Here is a 26,090-nt window from a genome sequence, read left to right as displayed (position 1 = left end):
CCGACTCAACCGTGGTTTACATTAATGAAGCCAAAATGACAAATCTACCTTTGGAGTCAGCCTGGAGCACTGGTGCTGGTTACTACGTTAGCTTTAGGTAGCCATGGCCAGGTTTGGTCTGGCATGCTTGGGTTTGAGTCCCTTTCAAACCAACCTTTCAAAATCCACACCAACAACTGTGGTAAACCATGATGATACAACAGTCCCAGCCGGCTTTGGCTCAGGTCTGGCCAGGTTGTGGAAGGTGTCTGTCTCAGCCAGGGTCCAGCCAGGTTTGGCCAGATTCTAAAGACAATGGAGACACTCATTGTGTGCCAGACAGGCCACAGTACGGCGAAACCCTGGCTAGTAGAGACAAGGAAATCATTCTTCAAGGAAAAAATCATTGTATGTAGGGTCGTCGTCAACGCCACCTCCCGTATTTCTAATCAGTTTTATTAATAAAGTGATTCCGGAAAGGCTGCTGTGGCTCTATCCCTGCCACTCTGATGTCATTCCCTGTGACATTCAGCCTCCCCGAGCCAGGACTGAGGCCACGGCAGTCCGGCATTCCAACAGGGAACGTCATGTGAAATTTGATTAGGCTGCAGAAACAGAGGCATCTATTGAGAGAAGCCAACAAGAGCAGATTGTCTCTGTGCAGACACTCACCAATTATACACACAATCACACACAGCCATCCAGCCATTTCCCTTGGGGAAATTCAAGAGTCGTAGCAGCATGGGGGAGGGGAGATACAGGTATGGGCAGGGTAATAGTAGAAAGACATAAATATAGGCAATCAAATTTGATCTGAATATAAAAATATGAGGACAGGGGCGCCCCCGTGGCGAACCACATAACGCGCTGAGTCGCGGCACGGCCGACCCGGGTTCGGTTCCCGGACCAGTCGTTATTTGCCGAATGTCTTCCCCCCACTCTGTCTCCCGTTCCTCCTCTCTCTCTCTACTGGACTGCCCAGTAGTAAAAAGCGATAAACGCTAAAAAAAAAAATCTTTAAAAAAAAACATACGAGGACAAATAAAACAATGTAAACAAGGTGCAGATGAGGGTCTGTGTGCCCTATCGGTTATATTATTATACGTTACTCTCAATAAGAAATTTGAACACTGTCGTCGCACAGCAAGAAGGTCCTGGGTTCGATTCCCACTTATCTACCGGGTGCCTTCTGTGTTCTGTGTAGAGTTTGCATGTTCTCCCCGTGCTCACAAGGGTTTCCCCTCCAGAAAAAGAGAAACCCAATGGAACTTGCATAACAGATCACTAACGCTGTCGCGTCCCTGATGAAAACGGACAGGAGTACTCTGATTGGTCCCCACGTCGCAACCGGTGTCTGCTCCCGGCTGTGTGTGTGTCCTATGAGTCGCCCATGATCTCGCATGCGTGTGTTCGCTGCATGACAGTGTAGCAATGTGCTCCAAATAAAGGCTTCTTCAAAGTCCAGTTTCATAGAGGGCGCCCTCGGGGTCCTAAGAAAGATACGCTTCTCGTTTTTCGTGTTATTGTTATCGTGTTTACGAGTTTCCTGTGGAAACGCATACACATAGGTCTAATGCGGCAGGGTTTAAAACGGTCTTGTAACAGAGCCATCTTTTGTCTTTGTCCCCTGCGGAGCTGCTCCACATAAGCAGCACTCCTGCCTAGAATACGGCCTTGTCCTCCGGGGACCACAGGGTGGGTCTAGTTCCATGACTCACATCTCAAACAGACATGCAGGTAAGGAGAGCAGAGCACTGGGTCAACGGGGTCTACTGATCAGGTCGTTGGTACACTGATGGTGATGGTGCTCTCACCCAGGTGGGCACCAGTGGTGCAGTGCTGGGCAACCGCGGTCAAACGGCGTTTGGGCTTCGAAGTGCGCGCATCCTATTATTATGCAAAGTCTAGGTGATAAGTGCCTAGACTTTGCATAATAATAGGATACCGTTTGGCCTCTGCCCATATTACGACTGCACCCCTGGTGGGCACCCACCACCCTGAGACACACACAAAACACCCAGGTGGGCACCCACCACCCTGAGACACACACAAAGTGTAGGTCTGGTCTCAACATGGGGGGGAGGGGGGGCACTTTAAGCGGGAAGGCTCGGGGTCCTCCCCCAGGATATTTTGAGCGTTGAACACTTAATTTCCTGCATTCTGGTGTAGTTTTCTGCACAGATTTCTGCATCAATGTATGGTGGAAATGTCTTTATTTATGTAAAGGAAAAGAAGACAACATTCAGGTACCCACTGACACAAATATAATGGATCATAATGCAGTAAGGCTCTCAGTAAGTGTTTAGTTAGCTATATTTTTTTAGGGGGATAAATTTACCTCTTCGCAATATTGAGGGGGACATGTCCCCCTAACCCCCCCCCCACACACACACACCTCCTCGCTGGGGATTTACGGCTGAATCCAAATTATACCATGCATGTATGTAGTGTTGTGACTCAAATCCCTCCTCCACCCTCATAATCCTGGTGTCGGCGGATCAGAAAGAGGAAAGTGATACAACTGAATATCTCCACGTCTGAAAACGTACCCCGGCGGCCAGGGACGAAGGACAATACCGGTGCTGGAGGTTAACGGTCCGTCCTAAGGACATTATCGGCACAACAGGACAACATCACGCCACGGTAGCTGTCATTGTCACTATGGCGACCCAAAACCATCACTATATGGCGTCCCCATGCTACAGACAGAGTGTGTTATTTAGAGTAAACTGACTATCTCTGGACCCAGGCGGATGATAGGATGACCCCCCCCCCACACACACACACACACATAGGCTCTGACTGGTCACCCAAGAGATTATCAGTGGTTTATGAGTTCTCTAGGGACTAATCTGAGAGATCACACTCACACATAGGCTAGGCCTACAGAGAAAGAGTGAGAGAGACAGACAGTCCTTGGCCACTAATGGGCCATACAGATGATACTCCACTTAAACAAAACTCTCTATGTTCACAGTGACAACAATAGACTAGAGAAGCAGCTCTGTGTTGCAACATCGGAGAGCAGGGCAGAGTATCCTTCTGTAATCTTCTCGACGTTCTCCACTCCAGTGATGGCAGGTGTAGCATACATACATACAGATAATAAGAGCTGGGCTAATATTCTTCTCTGTAGGCCTAGAGTGCCTCGAATATCTGTACAACCTCATTTGATCAAAATACTGGTTATATAATGTAGGCTAGTCCTATATTCCATCTGCCCAGCCACTTTTTGTTGTATGCTTCTGTGACAATACGCTTATACGCATCAACAATCGGGTTGTTTTATAATAAGCGGAGGCTACATTTATCACTTCCCTTCACAAAAATACATGGTTATTTATGAGCCAATTGTCATCTTTAAAACAAGATGGTTAAATGTCAATAATATAATAATAAAATAAAAATTGCTCCCCCGGCCATCCTCTACTTCAGATCCATTGTCTGTCCACTCTGGGAGGGAGCGGAGCACCGAACCGTACCTGCTACATCGTCGGGTTCCAGGCCAGTGTCCGGATCCACTCCGCACACAACGAAATAGTGGGCGAAGCGGCACGCAGCCGTGCCCGTGGCCGTGGCGAGTGGGTTCATCCTCGGGTATGATAATACCGTATGAAATATGATGTAGCTCGGTCCGCTTCTACTTAGCGCTGTGCATGTTCATTGTCAGCTAATAGGGTCTCGGACACTTGTTTTTCTGGTGATCTGCGCGGGGCGTCAGTCTACACTCGCACTGTGTGTCCAATGTTCTGATTCGTTCGGAACCGCTGTATGTAGACCCGCGTCATCGTTCGTCAACGAAAAAGGGGAGGCGACACAGTTAGGCCCGCCCCCGTGTTATTGTGTTGAGGGAGATGGAGACCTGCATGATATACCTGAGGTTTCACATGTATGTAAGGTTCTCATATAATACGCATACATTAAAATGTTGTATCCAAATTATCGTGTCAAAATAATTAGATTTTATTCGGGATATGAGGCAATTTGCAGAATTAAAAACCTTGATCTGCAACCTTTGTCAATCAAGTTGTACGTGTTTTAATTGATTTGTTATCCTTGCTTTTTGACTCGTATTGTTATCTTATTTGAAGATGCAAATGATACAAGTGTGAGGATTAATATTGAGAACCCTCTCGGACTGGCCTTAAATACCATCAGTAAGTCAACCACATATCATACTGTGCTTAGTATTCTATGGAGCATTCAACCATATAAAAAATAGGGAAACAAGTCCAGGCACGCACTCCAGTAATAAATCTTTTTAAAACCATATACCCATTCAAATGTATACAAATTCAAGACTCAATTATCAACATTGTAAATCAAATATGGTTCCAAACCCCTAAAGACAAACTATAGATGTGATATATACATTAAGTATAGCAATGTAGATCATCTGTGCCATTTCAAACATATTTACCCAAACTTGAAATCAGACAACTCACTTGACATAGTCAAAGGCATTGTTCCAATATACTGTAGTTGAAAATGTAAATAAAAACAATAATAATAATAATAATAATAATAATGGAAATAAAAATAAAAAAAATAACAAGATATTCTGAACTTTCACCTACAATAATGGTTTGATTTAAAATACTAATTTGATAAGCATGGAGGGAAAACAGCTAATTAGACATCAATACAAGATCATTTAGCATTCAACTGTATAATGTAAATCTACAGTAGTTGTCATAACCTCAATACTACCTGAACAGGCCCTGGAAGCACTTTCAACTCCTACAACTGGCCATTATTATTACTAAACAAGAAGAAGTCTTGTAGACCAACATCTTTGAAATAGTAGAACATACATAGGCTTATTTATTTGACCATTCAAGCAGACAAAACAGACATATAATCCCAATTTGATTGGGCAAAAACATTGACAAACTTCAGTAAGTTAAATATATATATATATATATAACTCTCCAGGTCACCAATAAATTAACCTCACGACCCATCTGCTCTAGTAAACCACACGCCTGAGAGAACTACTGGATTTGGGTCCGACAAGAGTTTCCAAACATCAAAATTGTGCAGCATTTTTTTCTTTTATACAATACACCTGGACTGGCTCATGCCATAAGATGTTGCTCACCTTATAGAAAAGAAAAAAGATTCCATTCAAATAACGATCACATTCTAGACATGCGAACATGAGGCCGACAAGGCCCCCCACACCCCCATCTCTGTAAACGGTTAGTGTGCAACAAGGCAAGGCAGCAGTCTGGGTCCACACTTCCAGGCCTCCAGGCAGGCACAGCATATCGCCAGTTCCGTCACTCACCTTCTCGTTTAAGGAGGAAGGTACTTTATCATACAAATGGCACTAAATCACTTCTCATCTTTAATTCTCTTAAAACAACCTTAAAAAAAAGAGGGAGAAAAAAAATCATTACTATCGCAGACTTCCGTTTTTTATACGTTAGAGAAATATACTGTTGTTTTGTTTCATTGTGGAGATAAGACCATGACCCCCCAAAAAAGTTAATACGTAAATAAAGTTACAGAAAAGGCTCTGGGGGGGGGGGGGGGAAACGTGTGTCCCCCGACGTGGCCTGTGAGTACTGGAGCTGTGCATCCATGCATCAACGTCACAGAGGCATGCTTCCAGTGTGCAGCAGCAGCAGCAGCAGCAGCAGCAAGGGAACCTCGTCTGTCCGGCTGAACAGCCCTCTGCGTAGTTCAACACAAAAAGGGGGCAAGTAAAATAGAGTAGATTCTGTACAGGACATTCAGACACATTCTCTTCGAGACGTTTTGGCAGTGGGCTTGGATCCAGGGAATTCACCTGGGAAATGGTGCTTGGAAGAAAAAAAGAAAAAAATAAAATAAAAGGTGTCCCCCAGGGACAGACGAAGCAGTGGGAGAGGTGGTCTGTGTCGTGCAAGTGCTCTTTATTAATGGCTTCTTTCTCCTCCAGACGCTTTGTTTATTGATCATCTGGAGGCGAGACAACTGGAAGAAGACGCAGGCGGGAGGTCTCGTCGTGATGAATGGTAGTCGTTACGGGATGGTGGGGATCTACGGACCATCTTCTGCGAGAGGATGGCGGGTCTGAGGAAGGCGGGTCTGGGATGGCGGGTCTGAGGAAGGCGGGTCTGGGGAGGACACACGGAAAGGCCTCGATACGTCCGTCTATATACGTCTGCCTAATCTTCTCGCCCTGACCCGATTTGCCCGTCTGGTCTAGCTGTGCAGGGTTTAATCGAACGCGTTATTGTAAAACAATGTTCACTGCCAATCTTAACTCCATTTCAGCGCCAGCCATTTTATCCATCCTTGTAGTCAATGGGCCACGCTTTAAAAGATAGGGAATTTCACTGTGCGTCACGATGTTTGCAGAGCTATATCTATATTCTATATTATAGCTATGGAGACAATACTATGGCTCATTTGACAGTCACTATCTCTCATCCAACATGTAAGAAAGAGTAAATTTTTTCATGTATACGTTCGCGTTTTATCCTGTGGTGAATATTGTATAGTTTCAGAGTGATCCTGGCAAATTCCTGGAAGCTGCATTATGGAGCGCTATGTGAATTTTGCTAAAGGCGTTTGCGTTGCTCGCCTGGACACGTTACTATTTCCAAATCAAAAGGTATATAATAGGTATTATGTTTCATCATGAATGCATCAAAGCATGCTCTGATCGTCAGCAACGGCATACATTTTGGAGTATGTGACATATGATCGTTGCAATCGATGTGAAATCATTGTTGGATCAAAGTAGGATTGATGTCATATAGTCCTTACCTTTACTTGGAGGTATCCCAAAAAGAATATTCCAATTGTCTGATCGCGATTTCCAGTATTGATGTCCATCTGGTCCCTGACATGAACTGGCACAAAATATGCATGAAGTGTGCTGAACGCGTTTCAAAGTGCTCGGATGAAGCGATTCACTTGGCTTGGTCTAAATTCTCCACCCGGACCATATACAATGTAACACAGTGTGAAATAAGGTTTCAATGGGTAGTGATACTGCCACCTAGCAGGATTCGGCCGGTATTGCACTATCGGGGTCTCAGAAAGAGTTCCAATGGTAACAACGAGGTCCGTGAGACTGTATAGAATAGAAAAATCGAATAAAAGAAAAAATTATGAAAACAAATCGAAAACCCGACTATACTCGGGTTTTGGCGCTCAATGGTTGGCGAGATAACCAGACTATAGTCGTGGTTGGCCGTGAATGAGTTAAGGTAAGGAGATGTAGCTAAGAGCTTGTGCGTACTTCTCTGCTACAGACATAGGCATTTGGTTAAAAATAAAAAGAGTAAAAGTTATTCTACACAGGCATATCTTGACGTTGCTCAGTAAATTGGGTAGAAGCGAGCAAATCTGGCAGAACGAGAACACCAGGCAGACTATGAGACTATGCAGTCTGGTCCCGTTGATGGTGCTTGGTGGCAGAGCTACCGTTTTGGTTGGAAGGTGGTGGGATGAAGGCTTTGGCAAAAGATGGCACCAGAGTAAAAGTTGTAGAAATGAAGGTTGGTTCGAGGATGGATGGAGTTCCTTGTGGGGGAGATCTACGTCAGGATGCGGGCCACCTGCGCCTGGATCTCTCCGTCGGGGTGCGAGAGCAGCTGGACCAGCCTGCCCTGGAGCTGGGAAGACTCGTCCAACAGGACACGGAACAGGCAGTCCTGCCTCCTCCTCAGCTCATCGGCCACCGGGGCCGAGGGCCTCCAGGCCTTCAGGTTCCCCGCAAAGGTCAACAGCCGCAGGAGCACGGCGGGGCTGGTCCGCACGTCGAACAGCAGCACGACCGAGGCTGGGGCCTGAGGGAAGGGGGGGGAACGACATCAAAATGAGGAAGTATGAACACTACAAACTGCTGGGAGCTGTTTGACAACTCTCTACCCCCACACTAGCTTTCTTTGCTTACCATTGGAAAAGCAATGAAAACACTATAGTACATTTACATTTAGTCATTTAGCTGAACACTTTTATCCAAACAAGCGACTTATAAGTTCTGTACAACAGGTCAGCAGGAAAGGTACAACTTAAGTGCATAGTAGTAAAGACATTAGGGCTGACCCCTATTAGTCGATTAGTCGACTAATCGGTCGAAAGGAGCCGTAGTCGACTTCTAACCAACCTCTTAGTCGAATAGTAAAAAAAAAAACAGGCACAGAGGCACTGAAAGAGGATTTCACCCATCTAATGAACACACTAGACCATGGGTTCCCAAACTTTTTCAGCTCGAGACCCAAAAGAGAAATTTGGTGTTTCCCCGGGACCCAAACTTACAAAAATACATCATGAATTGCCATAACATGTAGCGCAGCGGACTAAGCACCTGCCTACCACCGCAGAGACACTGGTATCGAATCCAGCTGTCAGCGGTACCTCCAGCTTGGTCGGTCGTCCATACTAACACAATTGGCAGTGTTAGAGGGTGGGAAGCCGGTGGGGTGTGTATCCTGGTAGTTGTAAACAGCGACTCCTACAGGTCGGTCGGGGCGCCTGCTCAGCGAGGAAGGGAACTGGGGGAAGTAGTGTGAGCCTCCCACGCGTTACGCTCCCCCAGTGAGAGTCCTCGCTGTCAGGTGAAAAGAAGCGGCTGGCTGACTCCACATGTATCGGAGGGGACATGTGATAGTATCTATCAACCCTCCCTAGACCGGCAAGTGGGGGGCAAAAATAAAATAAAAAATTATATATATTTTTTTTTATTGGCGACCCAATAAAACGGGTCCGCGACCCAGAGTTTGGGAAACACTGCACTAGACTAGACAAATATCAAGATGTATCCATCAGTGGACCAATTGCATGCTTTTGCAGAGGACAAGAAGCCTTCAGTCGACTCCTTCAGACATTAAGCACCCCCCACAGCCCAAATGGAATGATAAAAAAAAAATATAATTAAATAATAATTTATTTTTATTTTTTATATTATACTTATTTTTTTATTTTTTTTAGTCAACCAATAGTCGACTAATGGAAAATGTTGGCCAATCATAGTCGACCATCCAAATCCTTAGTCGGGGACAGCCCTAAAAGACATACTAGGTATTAAAATAGACCTGTTCCCTGTCCACGTCAGACTCAGTGTGCGCGCGCATCAAGGGGGCAAAAGGAACGTAATCCTGGTCAGAACAACGGGGCAGACTACAAAAATATTTGCATTTGTTAGCCATGCTAGCGATCCAACCAATCCATGCCAAAGCTAGATATGTAAAAGGTAAAAGACTCACACTCACAGCCATGCTGATTTGGCAAGCTTGTTCGTTTGAAAAAACTTTCACTGTATGCCACCACATTTCACTGTATGCCCTGGTATGTACAGTATGTGATGAATAAACTCTTGAAACTTGACTTTTAGTCAGGGGAGTGTTGAGGTTTCGCCATAGCACGTCATACTTTTTTTGCGCAGCAACTCGCGCAGGTAGGGGACCACTTAGTCACGTGACTCAGTTGGTATTGCTGATTTGGCTCGGACGTGGTATGTTTGTATACAGCGAACAGGTCTATAATTATGCAAGGAAGATTCCTTAGTTAGCAAAGTGTTTTTTTTTTTACTTTTTAAAGTAGCCAACAGTCCTGTTCTGGCCTTATTGAACATGCATGAGATACTGCAACCAAAAATAGAAAAACAGGAGGTAGAAAAGATGTAGCTAAATTGAGAAGGTATGGAGTTTTTGTAACTTTTACATCTAATGTAAAGATTGATGATTATCGACTATAAAGACAATTTTTATTTAACCTTTATTTTTACCAGGAAATTCCCCTTGAGATTAATAATCTATTTTACAGACATGCAGCAGCATAAAGATAAACACATAGTTAGACAGAAAACACAAAAAGGAGACAGAAAATAAAGAATAATAAAAATAAATAAAAACAAAGAATTGGAGTCAGGAGTACGTTTTGTAATCACATCAATTAAAAGCATTGACATCCTAAGGAATCTGCCTCCAATTCTTTAATTTTGGCTCGGGAGGTAGAGCAGTCGTCTGGTAATCCAGGGGTTCCCAGTTAGACTCCCGCTCCTCCCGGGGAGTGTGTCAAAGTGTCCCTTGAACAAGACAGTTAACCCCTAATTGCTCCTGATGAGCAGGTTAGCACCTTGCATGGTTGCCTCCACCGTCGGTGTGCGAATGGGTAAAGAAATGTGAGGAACTAATTGTAAAGCACTTTGGATAAAAGCGCTACAGTATATAAATGCAACCATTTACCATTTTTACCAAAAGCATTTAGAGATTCATTCATTGCGTTTTAAGGCATTCTGAGACTGCAACAAAACTCAACTCCAAACTAAATATCTATAATATACTGTATATATATAATATATATATTGACTGTCTGTACATACTCCTTTTTACATATCTGTAGATACTATATCTATATTTGTACTATTAGGAATTCAATGCGGCCAAAGCGGCATGACCGTTCTCTCTGCTATTTACAGTACAATCATCTCGATCTCTCTACTATTTAAAGCCATCTCATTCTCGCGCTGCTATTTACAATCCTCTCGGAGGCTCAAAAGGCCATTTCCATGATTGATTATAATGGATTATAGCGGGTAAAGTGATTACAGGAAGTTGTGCTGACAAAAATAATTATTTCATCATTTCGCCACTAAAAACAAATGTTTTGATTTGTTTTTATGTTGTAGACCATTTCACAGAGGTGGAATATGCTATTTAAATAAATATAGGCTCTACTACCGATGGAAAAAAAAGGTTTTATTTTGGTGATGACCTGCCTACTTAGAGCTGGTTTGCTTACATTTTACATTTAAATGTGCTTCAATTGTCCATCAGCGTGTTATTTAGCTCAATTTATCACCGGCATGTAATTGAGTCATTTTTACCTGGGCTTCCACAATGTCATCCATCATATCTGGATTAGATGACACGTTCACCAGCACCTTCAAAGATTGGATCTGGAAGGAAAACGTTAGAACAGCTTCAGATACAGTTTATCCTGCTGCTTCCAAACTAAATATTAGTCATATTCATCAAAACTCTCAGAATGGGAGTGATACTTTATAGGGTTGGAAATAAACTTGGTAGAATTGTTCCCTAGTTTTCTTATGATAAGATAATTATCTTAATTTATCTTTATTGATCTCCTTGGGGAGGGGAGGTACAGGTATGGGGTAATAGTAGAAAGACATAAATATAGGCAATAAAATTTGATCTGAATATAAAAATATGAGGATAAAATAAACAGTGTAAACAATATAATTAACTCTGAATATAAAGAATAAACTGTGTAAACAAAAGGTGCAGATGAGGGTCTGTATGCCCCATTGGTTATAGTATACAGTATGTTACAATAAATATAAGCAATAAAGAATTTGAATGTATACTATGAGTAAGAGTAAAAGTAAACAGTACACATTCTTAGGGGGTTAAGCCAGGGGGTGTTGTTCCACCGTGTTGTTCCAATGTGATTTGGGGCTGTACAAATAAATCTCACTTGACTTGACTTGGTTCATCTCAATTCCATTAGGCACTTGGGATGTGTTCTTGACATCTGATCTAGTAGTAGTAGATCTAGGCTAGTAAAAAATTCAGTGACATGACAGGTGACGTTTTTAGATTCACCTGCCACCGAGAAGGGTAGACCGAATGTGTCGTTTCCCGCCCTGCCGTGGCTTTGTCTATTTTGCTGCTATCTATTTTATACTTGTTTTATGTCTGCACTGTTTTGTCAATTTTGTGCTCATTTTATGCCAATTTTGTATGCCTTTTGCTGCTGTGATTCTTGTATGAAAGGTGCTATACAAATAAAGTTTATTACTATTATTATATTATAAAAGAACAACTGAAAGAATGCAGACGGCACGGCCAACCCACCTGTAACGCTTCGCTGGTCACAATGAGCAGAGAGAGTAAAAGGGTGACTGAGCCCTTGAGCAAGTAATGATACTTGTCCGTGACTGAGAGGTTGGTCAGCAGCCTAAGGGCAGCCAGCTGGAGATCAGAATTGACTGGAGACATCTCAATCAGCTCCAGCACTCGTGGCACATAAACCTATGGGGACGAGATAAAATGTGTTCTTAAGGGTCTTATCAATGACAGATCGAAAAGTACCTCGCGGAAAAAAAATCTAATCTACGAATTCCAATCTGGACATCCCACTCCACTGACACATGCCTTCTCTATTTGAACGACCACATCAAACAAGAGGTGGACGCGGGCAAATACTGCGGCATGGTCATGCTGGACCTACAAAAGGCCTTCGACACTGTCAATCACACCATTCTGATTGACAAGCTAAAAGCAATAGGTTTTGATAGTTTATCAGTGAGCTGGATACAATCCTACCTGGAGGGGAGAGAACAGATGGTGGAGGTAAACGGTACCCTATCCCCCCCCCCTCACAGTGAGCTGTGGTGTTCCACAAGGAAGCATACTAGGACCGCTACTATTCCTAATTTATGCAAATGACATGTCGTCAGCTTGTGACTGCAACTTGTTCCTGTTTGCGGACGACTCAGCCCTGCTGGTCTCTGACAAGAACAAGTTACAGGTTGAAAAAGCCCTCAGCTCGGAACTAGGCAAAATCTGCATATGGCTCGCCGACAACAAACTATCATTACACATGGGCAAAACAGAGTCCATACTCTTCGGTTCAAATAACAAACTCAGCAAGACCGACGGCTTCTCGGTTACAGTGGGTGACAATATTGTCACAAGGAAAGATGAAATTACCATCCTAGAGGCTAATCTTTCCTGTGACAAAATGGCATCCAATGTAATAAAAAAAGTCAACCAATGAACTCGATTCTTGTACCGGATCTCCTCTCTGGTAAACAAGATTACCCTGAAGACTCTGGCAGGAGCACTCATTCAAGGGTACTACGACTATGCTTGCACCTCATGGTACCAAAGCACCTCAAAGGCACTAAAAAACAAATTACAAACATCTCAAAACAAGCTAGTCAGTCTACTGCTTGACCTGACTCCTAGAACCCACCTCACCCCGGCCCACTTTGACAACCTAGGATGGCTTAGAGTAGACGACAGAGTACAGCAACTTGCAATGGGCCTGGTCTACAAGATACACTACGCGACCAAGGTACCCATGTACATGTCAAAATACTTCCCAAAGGTCAGTGAATACCACGATCACAACACCAGAGGGAGCTCCACAAATCATGTTAAACCCAGATTCGGCTCAAACAAGGGACTAAACACGTTTCGCAATTATGCCACATCAATGTGGAACGCCCTACCCAAAGCTGTAAAGGAATGTGAATCACTACCCACTTTCAAAAACACTCTCAAAGAACACCTACGGGAGACTGCAATTCGAAACTGGCCCCTACAAATGTCTTAACCCAGTTGTACAGTAAATTACCAAGTATGGCTTTGTCAGTATTCCAATGTACAGTGTACAGTGTCCCCCCCCCCCTCCAATGTACAGCCCCCACCCACCAACCCCACCCACCCAACCTCCTCCAATGTACAGTTTCTACGTCAAATGTATATACACTCTTTTTCTGGACACTTTTTGTATCACAAACAGTACTGTATTTGCAAATCTGATATGTCATAAATGTATAGATGTAGCAGTACTGTCTATGTCATGTATGTCATATATGTTATGATGAATTGAAAATGGGGGACCCTGATGTAAACAAGACGAAAGTCTTTCTCTGGTCTGCATCCCCTTAACAATTGTATGTATTGAGCTGTACTGTACTGTACCCATTCTGCAATCTGTTAATAAACTTTTCAATCAATCAATCAAAACATGTAAACACACATGATACACATTATCCAAAGCGCTTTACAATTTATGCATCACATTCACACAGACGACGGAGGCGACCATGTAAGGTGCCATCCTGCTCATCGGTAGCAGTTAGGGTTAAGTGTCTTGCTCAAGGACACTTCGACATGCTGCCGGGCCAGAATTGCAGGAGTCATGTCCTTGGCCTGCTGTCAGCCTACGTGGCAACTGGCCAGTTTCATCCACTACGGCCTTGTAGTAAGCAAGATTAGCTCTGGACGGACGGATGGACGCACGCACGCAAACAACCCACACACACACACAGGGCTCAGGAGTATAGAGCAGTCGTCTGGTAATTGGAAGGTTCCTGGTTCGATTTTGACTCCTCCTGGCAGCGTGTTGAAGTGACCTTGAGCAATACACTTAACCCTAACTGCTTCCAATGAGCAGGTCGGCACCTTGCATGGTCGCCTCCGCCATCGTTGTGAATGTGTGAGTGAAGGGTTAGGGGTGAATGTGAGGCATAAGTTGTAAAGCGTTTTGGATAAAATAACTATATAAATGCAGTCCATTCCATTCCATACAACCGCTCTACCTCCTCAGCCACTGTCGCCCCCATGAAGAACTTGAAAATAACAAGGATGCTATTAATAAGGGTTACGCAACATGTCCTGCACAGTGAATGCAGAAAAATACCTTGAGTTGTTCTTGGTTTCGGATGTTCATGCTCAGATTGGTCAAGGCATTCAGAGTCTGCACTCTAACGTCTGGCACAGGATCCGAGAGGAAGCCAGCTATGACATGAAGTCCCCCAAACTCCCGGATGAGATCCTAAAAAGGAGTGGAATGGAATAATCATGCACAGCTGACAACACGACATAAAATGTCAACTGACAAACATGTTGTACGAACTGCAAGTGAAATATTTGACAAAAGCTAAATAAACAATAACATTTTATACATAAAATATTTGGGATAATTATAAAATTCCGGCCCTCACACTGTTGTGATACAATGATGGTAATAAAACCGGCAGTCATTTACATTTTAGTCATTTAGTTGACGCTTTTATCCAAACGACAAGTTCTGTACAACAAGTCAGTAGGAAGGGTACAACTCTGGCAGCTAAGGGTCAGTAACATTGTTCATCAAACAGTGTTGAACTTGAGTACTGCAGTCTTGAGTGCACTGCATAGTAGTATAGACATATTAGCATAGTAGTAATATAGCCTATATAGGCACAGTAGGAGTCAGACATACTTGCAAAGACTACAGAGAAAGCCTGGCTTTGATGTACCTGGTTAACAGTGAAGGCGGCAGTGTTTCCTAAGGTTAGTAGGATCTGAGATCTGTCAGATGGATTGGTGTTGTTCTGAAGAAGCAACAGCAGCATTTTCAGATGCCGAGGTTCCAGACTCCCGGGTGCTTTTGAGATGATGTCGCCTGTGGGGCAAAATGTATTCCAGAATTGGTTTGATTGATTGATTTAATTAACAGATTGCAGAATGGGTACAGTACAGTACAACACAATACACACAATTGTTAAGGGGATGCAGACCAGAGAAAGACTTTCATCTTGTTTACATCAGGGTCCCCCATTTTCAATTCATGACATTTATGATGCACAACATACAGATATACAGATATATTAAAAATCTAATCTAATCATCTAATCTAATCATGACATTTATGACATACATGACATACAGATATACAGTACTGTTATATTTGTGACATACAAGATATGCAAATATACAGTTACAGTACTGTTAAACAGAGATCCTAACAGTAGTAAATATACATACGAGGGGGAGGGAAATGTACATTAGGAGGGGGTGGGTGGGTGGGAGGGTGAATGAATGAATGAAATGAATGAAAACTTTATTTAACAGATTGCAGAATGGGTACAATACAGTACGGCTCAATACATACAATTGTTAAGGGGATGCAGACCAGAGAAAGACGTTTGTCTTGTTTACATCAGGGTCCCCCATTTTCAATTCATAGTGACATTTATGACATACACAACATACATGACAATATGACATCATGACATTTATGGCATAGGGACATACATGACATACAGGTATATAGTACTGTTACATTTGTGACATATATGATATGCAAATATACAGTACTGTTACCCATAGATCCTGACAGAGAGTATATACATATGATGGGGAGGAGACTGTACATTAGGAGGGGGTGGGTGGGTGGGAGAGAAATATACATAAGGTGGGAAGAGAATATATGTACATACGGTGGGGAGGAGACTGTACATTAGGAGGGGGTGGGTGGGTGCGAGAGAGAGAAATATACATACGGTAGGGAGGAGACTGTCTATTAGGAGGGGGTGGGGGGGTTTGGACATTTACGGTGGCCAGTTTCGAATTGCAGCCTCCCGTAGGTGCTCTTTTAGAGCGGTTTTGAATGTGGGTAGGGATTCACATTCCTTTTACAGCTTTGGGTAGGGCGTTCCACATTGATGTGGCATAATTGCAAAACGTGTTTAGTCCCTTGTTTGAGCCGAATCTGGGTTTAACATGATTTGGAGCTTCCTCTGGTGTTGTGGTCGTGGTATTAACTGACCTTTGGGAAGTATTTTGACATGTACATGGGTACCTTAGTGAGTCGTATAGTGTATTGTGTGTAGGGTTTTCGGACATTTAGTTGGAATGACCCAACTACCGAATGCAACTAACTATACATGTAAAGCAGCGGTCCTCAAACTCAAATAGGCATTGTATTCAATTTTGTAAATGCCGTTTGAAAATCCCATGGCTTTTTGACAGGTAGTAATCCACCACAAGCCAGGGTTAACCCGGCTGGGACTGTTGTATCATCATGGTTTAGCTTGTGTACCACAGTTGTTGGTGTGCATTTTGAATGGTTACCCAGCCAGCAACCAGAGAGTTGACAAGAAATGTCTGTTATACGATAATGGAGACACACACCCAACCATACCATACCTGCCCATGGCTAGCCCCAGCCAGGCTGAACATAACTAAAATGGAGACTATGCATAACTGTCCGTTGAGGGCTGCTTTGATTGATTGATTGAAAACTTTATTAACAGATTGCAGAATGGGTACAGTACAGTACAGCTCAATACATACAATTGTTAAGGGGATGCAGACCAGAGAAATACTTTCGTCTTGTTTACATCAGGGTCCCCCCATGCTGACATGATATGATAAAATAGCTAACAATAGTCAGTGAGCAAAAAAGAAAAGAAAAAGATGACTAAATAATAGATGTTACATAGCGTCTTACTTGATGATACATCCGCGGTCTTACTGTCAAACCCACGGGCACAGATCACATCCAGCCCAGACACTTTGGCCAACAAGGTCCCGGGCTGTAGAGCTGCTTCCCCGGGCTGGTTGCCCTTGACGCCATGGGTTTCACTAGAGGAACTTTTCTTGTAGCTTCTCTTGAAGCTTCCGCCACTGATGAGTTTATAAATCCCATACGAGGCTCCAGCCCCGGCGACTATCCCAAGCAACGCCTTCATATTGCCGAACCTGGGAGTGACACTGCCATCGCCCATGCTGCTGCTATCTGCTAGTGCTAACGTTGTCTGTTCCTCAGGCTACCAGCTTCGGCTCAGTAGCTAACATTGGCGTTAGCTTCGAACAGCTACCCGATCCACAAAATATATTGTTAAATCAAGCCTTCTCGTGTTACTCTGATTAACTTAGTCCGCCAAACGTTTAATTCACTTAAGACACCGTTAAGAAAGGACGGACGAAATATCTAGCGACACACCCAACGACACTCATTGTGACACCTTCGTTAGCCAGCAAGCTAACCAGCAGAGTTGTCAAAACACTTTTCTCCTCCGTCGCTTTCCGTTTCATAGTGGCCGACCAGATGTATCGCGGAGTTGCACGTTTATCAGAATCAGAATCAGAAAGGTCTTTATTGCCAAGTAGTTTTCACATACAAGGAATTTGATTTAGTCGTTTTTGGTGTGACAGAAAAGAACGGACTGATAATAAAATAAAAAGGTGGAATAAAATCAAATGGAATATAAACAAATTTTAAATAGAAGCACAATAGAATATAATTATAAAATAGGACAGGACTGTACAACTGTGCACGATGTGCACGTTACCTTTAACGCACAACATTAATTTGATATCAAGATTTAACCCAAATTAAATTGGTTATTGCCAAAACAGGATAAACATCCAAAGCAATTAACTATAAGTTCCGCATAATACAGTTGTAACATGATAGTTGTCCAACATTGACATCTAGTTACTTAGCAACGGTAGACAACATGTCGCCCAGCCTCCAATCAAAATGGGTATCGTATCGAGTGGGAGGAAGATTAAAAGAGCAGAACTTTTATAAATGTCTTCAAATTTGTGCTAATTCTTTTGGCTCTCTTTCTCATTACTTTTTAATCATAGATGTGATATGCAGTCTTTCCTAAATGCCGACCCTCCTTCGAGAGAGTACTTCCTGGAACATTCACTACCGCAAAGGATATATAAGGTAACGTTAAAGGGATATTTCAATTTAGTAGAACTATGTCAAGTTTCAGCAGTCTCCTCCAAGTGCATCTACGAGTAAGCTAGTGACCACACAGCAGCACAACATTCATCCCAGGGATCAGGCTCCTCATTCCCATCCATTCATTTTGAGGGCCCTAGTCTAAATACCATACTTCTGAAGTACAGCTGTGCAGATTTAAATAAAACTGACAATTCTGTGTGAAAGGTACATGTTTATTTTGACATTTGATTTTACCTTTGAAAAACAAAAGCAGATCTGGTAAAGCTGTTGTATGTTTAAGTGTGCAGACTGTCTGGGGAGCAGTTACCATGGTTACCTGCTGCCTTGCTGGAGGAAATATTCTAAACCTTCTGTGAACGGTTGACAGTTGGTCTGGTCAATTACAACGTTAGCTAATAAAAACAAGTACCTTACATAGAATAATATTACTGTATAGATATATATTTCACATTCACAACTATGATCTCTAGTCACCAAAGCAACTGCCTATTTGAACTGTTGTGGTCAGGCAAGCGCTACTGAAGTATCATGGCCAGTAGCCTACAGAGAGACTCAGAAGGAGCTTCTATCCCCAGGGCCCAAAGGAGTTCAAAACTTTTAATCCCTATCTGATCAGATCAGATTTGTATTCATTCATTTCAACTCATTATGAATTGAAAATGTAAACAAGACAAAAGTCTTTCTCTGGTCTGCATCCCCTTAACAATTGTGTGTATTGAGCCGTACTGTACCCATTCTGCAATCTGTTAATAAAACATTTCAATCAATCAATCAATCAATAGGGATTCAATGTTTTGAACTCCTGGGCCCTGGCCATCAGGATGCTCAGTGACTCCATGTAACAACCCATCATATACACTCATCACTGCACACACATCCACATCCACATGCACACACTCACTTTTAAACAAACACTCACTTTAACACTACATTATATCATGTATCTATTAGATTTGTGTCGTATTTATGCTTTAGATAAATAATCATTCGGGACAAGGAGAGTAGTTAGCTTCTTTATTGCAACGTCAGCAACATGAGTGTGACTCTATCCTAGGCTAGCAGCCAACTGGCCATCAGGACCCTGTGTGCAGGTACTTAAGCAGAAAGGTGCGCCTAGCACGCCTGTCGTAAATGACATATTCAAGGCATGAATATTACATCCTCCTTCTTTTAAAGAAAACTTTATAAGCTATTAACAGAGACTGAAAGTAAAGAAAATATTATGCATTACTCTGTAAGACATTCTTTGTAAACATTAACCATGTGTGTTAACACTATGTCAGGGCCAGGCAATGTAAACAGGTAAGCATTAATATGTTAGACATAAAAAATATACTCTTGTATCAAAGGTATTACAGTTCGTACCGTGTGCACTCTTATTATAGGCCTGGTCTACAAGATACACTACGCGACCAAGGTACCCATGTACATGTCAAAATACTTCCCAAAGGTCAGTGAATACCACGATCACAACACCAGAGGGAGCTCCACAAATCATGTTAAACCCAGATTGGGCTCAAACAAGGGACTAAACACGTTTCGCAATTATGCCACATCAATGTGGAACGCCCTACCCAAAGCTGTAAAGGAATGTGAATCACTACCCACCTTCAAAAACACTCTCAAAGAACACCTACGGGAGACTGCAATTCGAAACTGGCCCCTACAAATGTCTTAACCCAGTTGTACAGTAAATTACCAAGTATGGCTTTGTCAGTATTCCCCCCCTACTCCAACCACCCCCTCCCCCCTCCAATGTACAGCCCCCACCCACCAACCCCACCCCACCCACCCAACCTCCTCCAATGTACAGTTTCTACGTCAAATGTATATACACTCTTTTTCTGGACACTTTTTGTATCACAAACAGTACTGTATTTGCAAATCTGATATGTCATAAATGTATAGATGTAGCGGTACTGTCTATCTGTATGTCATGTATGTCATATATGTTATGATGAATTGAAAATGGGGGACCCTGATGTAAACAAGACGAAAGTCTTTCTCTGGTCTGCATCCCCTTAACAATTGTATGTATTGAGCTGTACTGTACTGTACCCATTCTGCAATCTGTTAATAAACTTTTCAATCAATCAATCAATCAATCAATTATGGAACAGCCTGCTTGAATATTTGAACATTTCAACAAGTGAATAAGGTATGTAATCAAAGCTTAAAGTATACTCTGTCTCACAGTTCTTACCGTATGCAAATCTTATTCACAGAACAACCTGCTTAAATATTGGAACATATTCGACAAGGTAAACAAGGTAAGTAAGTCAGCCATTTCAGTTAACATTAGTAAGTCATCCATTTCAGTAGACATTAGTATTCAAGTTACATTTCTCCTTTTTTTTTTTCTAAATAGGGCAGCGATCCGCCTACACCCTGTACATTCACAGGTCTAGTATGTCCCAAGGCTTTACTGCTCGGCCTGACCTGGTGTAGTATGAAGCTGAGTTCGCTTCTGAGTCATCTGACAGTTCAGGGGTGTTGGTATCAGGTGATTGATCGACGCCTTCTGTGCTTGGCAGACCGTCGCTTGCCAGAAAGTGTTCTTCTTTTGTGTCCCTTAGGTGCTTGCAGTTACAGCGGTACTCGTGTCCATCTTGGGTGCGAACGTGGTATGAACGTGCAGTGTCGGCTGGCTGAATGACTACTGCTGGCCTCCAGTGTCCATACTCTTGGAGTCTGACAGACTCTCCACTGTGTAGTGGGGGCAGTGGTCTAGCTGACTTGTCATAGTATCTCTTTTGGTGCTGTTGTCTCTGCACTCGCTTGTCATGTCCATCTTTGGGGCTGACTACCCCTGGCTGCAACTGTTGGTTGGTGCTTGGGAGGGTTGAGCGCAGCCTGCGGCTCATCAACAGCTGTGCCGGCGATTTGAAGTTGTCGACTGGGGTGTTATGATATTCAAGGAGACTTAGGTAGGGGTCTCTTCCGTCTGCTTTAGCCTTGTCCATGTGATTTTGCTGTCTTTACGGTTCTCTCCGCTAGTCCGTTGCTCTGAGGATAATGTGGGCTTGACGTGACGTGTGTAAACTCCCACGACTTGGCGAATGCCTCGAACTCCATAGACTTATATTGTGGTCCATTGTCTGAGACAATGGTCTCCGGGACACCATGCCTGGCACAGGCTGCCTTTAGCTTGTGGACTACAGCTGCTGATGTGGTGCTGTGGAGTCTGTCTAGTTCGAAGAACCTGCTGTAGTAGTCGACGGTCACAATGTAGTCCTGGTTGTTCCAGTTGAAGAGGTCTGTCCCTACAACCTGCCAGGGACGGTCTGGGATGCGATGAGGCATCATGGGCTCCTTGGTGTTTGATGGGCGGCGCTCCTGACATATTGAGCACTTTTCCACGATTTGCTCTATATGCTTACCCATTCCAGGCCAGAACATGATGTCTCGTGCTCTCAGTTTGCATTTTTCCATCCCCATGTGGCCTGCATGGATCTTGATCAGCATCTCTCCTCTGAGGATGGTGGGGATGACTATTTTCTCCCCTTTGAAGATGATTCCATTAGTTTTGGATAGTTCATCTCGGTGGTTCCAGTATTCAGTGATGTTCTGGGGGCATTGTTTTCTTTCCTCAGTAACTTGCGTCCAAAGAAAGACCCACCTCCCTTGGTGAGCTAATCCATTTGGCCAGGGAACTGGACATGCGTCTTCGGGAACGTCGTCGAGAGAAAGCTAGCACCGCTCGTTCGCCTATACCCGGTCTGCCTCGTCGCGCCGCCCGCGCTGAAGAAAATAGTTCCTCCGAGCTCATGGATCTCGACCGCTCAAGTTTCCCTCCCAGCAAACGCCGACACAGGCTCACCACAGGAGCATGCCTGTACTGCGCCCAAACAGGTCACTCTGTTGCCTCATGCCCGCTTCGCCCAAACGACGGGGCTCGACAGTAGCACTGGGCGTCTGTTCGAGTCTTGATATCGCTCCCAGCTCCGGCCCAAACATGCTATTCCGCGCCACGCTGTGTCTGAATAACCAATCACTCCCGTTATCCGCCCTGGTTGACTCAGGGGCCGACGAGAACCTCATCGACGCCGGAGTAGTCTCCCGTTACAACATCGCTACTGACACCTTGCCGATACCCCGTGACGCCCGGGGGTTAAACGGGAAACTTCTCACGCGGATTACTCGCCACACCGTACCCCTCCGCCTTCTGCTATCCGGGAATCACAGCGAGAATATTCGGTTTCACGTTACCAACTCTCCCCACAATCCCATTGTCCTGGGCATGCCTTGGCTCAAGTTACACAACCCAGTTATCAATTGGCCTACCGGCCTGGTGACCAGCTGGAGCGCCCACTGTCACGTTGCATGTCTGCAATCGGCTCGGCCGCCACTAGAGGGCGCCGGTTCGCACCCCCCCAATGAGAACATTGATCTGTCTGCAATTCCGCCTGCCTACCATGATTTAAAAGCGGTTTTTAGCAAAAAAACAGGCTCTCTCCCTGCCTCCTCATCGCCAATATGACTGTGCCATTGATTTACTCCCTGGAGCGCCACTCCCCGCTAGTCGCCTGTTCAACCTCTCACGCCCCCCAGAGAGAGAATCAATGGAGAAGTACGTCCATGAATCCTTGGCCTCTGGCATAATCACCCCCTCCTCCTCTCCTGTCGGCACAGGATTCTTCTTCGTTTCCAAGAAGGATCGTTCCCTTCGCCCCTGTATCGACTACCGGGGCCTCAACAACATCACGGTAAAAAACAAGTACCCCCTGCCTTTAATCGACTCTGCTTTTGAGCCCCTGCAAGGTGCCACCATCTTCACAAAACTGGACCTCAGGAACGCCTATCACCTTGTCCGCATGCGGGAGGGAGACGAGTGGAAGACGGCCTTCAAGACACCACTCGGCCACTTCGAGTACAAGGTAATGCCCTTTGGACTGACCAACGCCCCTGCTGTCTTCCAGGCCCTCGTCAATGACGTTCTCCGTGACGTACTCCACCGCTCCGTTTTCGTCTACTTAGACGACATTCTGATCTTCTCCCGCTCCATGGAGGAGCATGTCCAGCACGTCCGCCGGGTCCTCCAGCGTCTTCTGGAGAACAAGCTGTTCGTCAAGGCGGAGAAGTGTGAGTTCCATGTCTCCTCCATCGGCTTCCTCGGCTACATCATTGAGGGCGGCAAGATCCGGGCGGACCCCGAGAAGATCAGAGCGGTGTCCGACTGGCCCCGTCCCACCAACGTCAAACAGCTCCAACGCTTCCTGGGGTTTGCCAACTTTTATCAGCGCTTCATCAGGGACTACAGCCTGGTCGCGGCGCCCCTCACCCAACTCACCTCGCCTTCCGTGCCATTCGTCTGGTCCGACGCAGTGGACTCCACCTTCGCCAAGCTGCGCCGGCGCTTCACCACCGCACCCATCCTCGTCCAGCCGGACACGTCTTGCCAGTTCGTGGTGGAGGTGGACGCCTCCTGCACCGGAGTAGGGGCGGTTCTTTCCCAACGCTCCGTCACCGACCAGAAGCTGCACCCCTGCGTCTTCTTCTCACGCCGCCTAACCCCAGCCGAGGTCAACTACGACATCGGGAACCTGGAGCTCCTGGCGGTCAAGCTAGCCCTGGAGGAATGGAGGCACTGGCTGGAGGGATCGGAGGTCCCCTTCCTGGTTTGGACGGACCACAAGAACCTCGCCTACGTCTCAACGGCCAAGCGCCTGAACTCTCGCCAGGCTCGCTGGGCGCTGTTCTTCGCCAGGTTTAATTTTACCCTGACCTACAGGCCTGGTTCCAAGAACACCAAGCCAGACGCCCTCTCCCGGTAGTTCGTCCCAGAGGAGGGTCCCACACACCCCGACACCATCCTCTCCACATCCTGTCTGGTGGCCACCGCCACCTGGGAGATCCAGTCCATCGTCAGGGAGGCACAGCGTGCCCAGCCGGACCCAGGTAACGGTCCACCTAACCGGCTTTTTGTCCCTGACCTTGTCCGCTCCCAGGTGCTCGAGTGGGTTCACGCTTCCCGGTTCGCGTGCCACCCTGGGATCGACCGGACACTATCCCTGCTGAAGAGGCACTTCTGGTGGGTCACCATGAGAGAGGACACCCGCGCTTTCGTCCTGGCGTGTACCGTCTGTGCTCGTGCGAAGGCCTCCCATCGACCGCCCGCCGGGCTCCTTCGTCCGCTCCCTGTCCCCGGTCGGCCCTGGTCGCACGTCGCCCTGGACTTCATCACCGGCCTTCCCCTCTCACACGGTAACACAGCCATCCTCACCATTGTTGACCGTTTCTCAAAGGCTGTGCACTTTGTTGCTCTTCCCAAACTCCCCTCTGCTGCAGAGACCGCTGACCTGATGGTGCTCCACGTCTTCCGACTCCATGGGACACGGCAGACATCGTCTCCGACAGGGGCCCTCAATTCATATCCCAGGTCTGGAGGGCTTTCTGTCGGGCTCTGGGGGCCACGGTCAGTCTCTCCTCCGGGTTCCACCCACAGACCAACAGCCAGTCGGAGCAGGCCAACCAGGACCTGGGATCCGCACTCCGCTGCGTGACAGCCCGGGACCCCTCCGGCTGGAGCACCTTCCTGCCGTGGGTCAAATACGCCCACAATTCCCTGTCTTCGGTGGCCACAGGTCAGTCCCCCTTCGAGTCATCTTTGGGCTACCAACCCCCGCTGTTCCCTGCCCAGGAAGAGGAGATCGCCGTGCCGTCGGTGCAAGACCATCTCCGCCGCTGCAGGACGATCTGGGAGGTGACGAGGGCTGCGCTGCTCCGCACTACGGACCAGAACCGGCGCTTCGCCGACCGCCACCGGACCCTGGCTCCCGCCTATGTACCAGGTCAGATGGTATGGCTCTCATCTCGGGACCTGCCACTCAAATCCGTCTCACGGACACTAACCCCCCGTTTCGTGGGGCCCTACAAGATCCTGTCCCTCATAAATCCTTCTGTTGTCAAGCTCCAGCTCCCCCCCCATATGCGCATTCACCCTTCCTTCCATGTCTCCCAGCTCAAACCGGTGGTCTCCAGTCCCCTGTCTCCCCCTCCTCCGCTGGTGATAGACGACCACCCGGCCTACGTGGTCCGGGAGTTGCTGGACGTGCGTCGCCGCGGCTTCCAGTACCTGGTCGACTGGGAGGGCTACGGCCCGGAGGAGCGGAGCTGGATCTCCCGGCCAATGATCCTGGACCCGGGTCTCATCCGGGACTTTCATCGGGCTCACCCTGACAAGCCTGGGCCGCCGGGAGGCGCCCGTAGAGGGGGGGGTCCTGTCATAATCACAGCACGGGCATACTTCACTCCCCCTCCTTTTCCCCTCACGTTCTCCACACGCTCCTCTTCACCCCCCTCTCCATCCACTACACACTCCTCCTCATCCTCTCCTTCTCCATCCACCCCTCCATTTACCCTTATACGTCCAGCATCACTTAACTTCACGCCACCTAGCCCAGCTGCACTCCATCCCCCTAATTCACACGCGGTCAGGCACCTCACTCTTCACAGCTGCACCCTATCCTCCCCTGATGAGGTGCCTACTTCTACTCCTCGACGCTGACCAGAAGCCGTCGTGGTATTAATTACCACTACCCAGGTACGACGTCTCTACCTAAAGCTCTGCTGGATTCCATCCTTTGTATTGCCTACTCTAACCTGTTCTCTCCTGTGCCCCAAGGACCGCCGTCCCTGCCTGGACGTTTCCTGTCCCCGAAGAGGAACACTTGCTCACCCGCTGCAGCCCAGCAGCTCCCAAGACAAGAACAAGGACCACTTGCTCGCTCGCTGCCGCCACGGCAGCCACAAGACAGAACATAACCCCGTTCTATTCCCCCCAATTCCTGTGTTGCTCATTTCATTAAAACCCTTGAAAACACTCCTATCTCCTCTCCTGTGTATTCAGCAATTGGGCTGTGTTCCAGACCACAATCTCACATAGT

At 45.9% G+C, this 26,090-nt stretch overlaps 2 protein-coding genes across 2 annotated transcripts in view; both read right to left on the bottom strand.

Moving 5' to 3' along the window:
* LOC311245233 (DENN domain-containing protein 5B-like) overlaps positions 1-3,570 on the bottom strand; it is a gene marked incomplete at its 5' end in the record, with an annotated part of 106,933 nt that extends 103,363 nt beyond the window's left edge. Inside the window, one exon of the mRNA XM_084335064.1 lies at positions 3,462-3,570. Within this exon, the coding sequence (XP_084191190.1) occupies positions 3,462-3,570 (109 nt within the window). The remainder of the gene's footprint in view (positions 1-3,461) is intronic.
* A 653-nt stretch (positions 3,571-4,223) lies between these two features.
* Positions 4,224-17,454, bottom strand: armc10 (armadillo repeat containing 10). The gene is made up of 6 exons (XM_084335627.1): positions 16,954-17,454; positions 14,978-15,123; positions 14,377-14,511; positions 11,799-11,975; positions 10,808-10,879; positions 4,224-7,766 (listed from the first exon to the last, which is right to left on the bottom strand). The coding sequence occupies exons 1-6, from the start codon at positions 17,228-17,230 to the stop codon at positions 7,515-7,517; spliced, it is 1,059 nt and encodes a 352-aa protein (XP_084191753.1). The 5' UTR covers positions 17,231-17,454; the 3' UTR covers positions 4,224-7,514.
* Positions 17,455-26,090: the final 8,636 nt, after the last annotated feature.

The sequence above is a fragment of the Notolepis coatsorum genome, assembly GCF_963971535.1.
Source record: "Notolepis coatsorum genome assembly, chromosome: 18".
NCBI lineage: Eukaryota > Metazoa > Chordata > Actinopteri > Aulopiformes > Paralepididae > Notolepis > Notolepis coatsorum.
The sequence above is the reverse complement of the archived record's forward strand: the minus strand, read 5'-3'. Positions and strand labels throughout refer to the sequence as shown.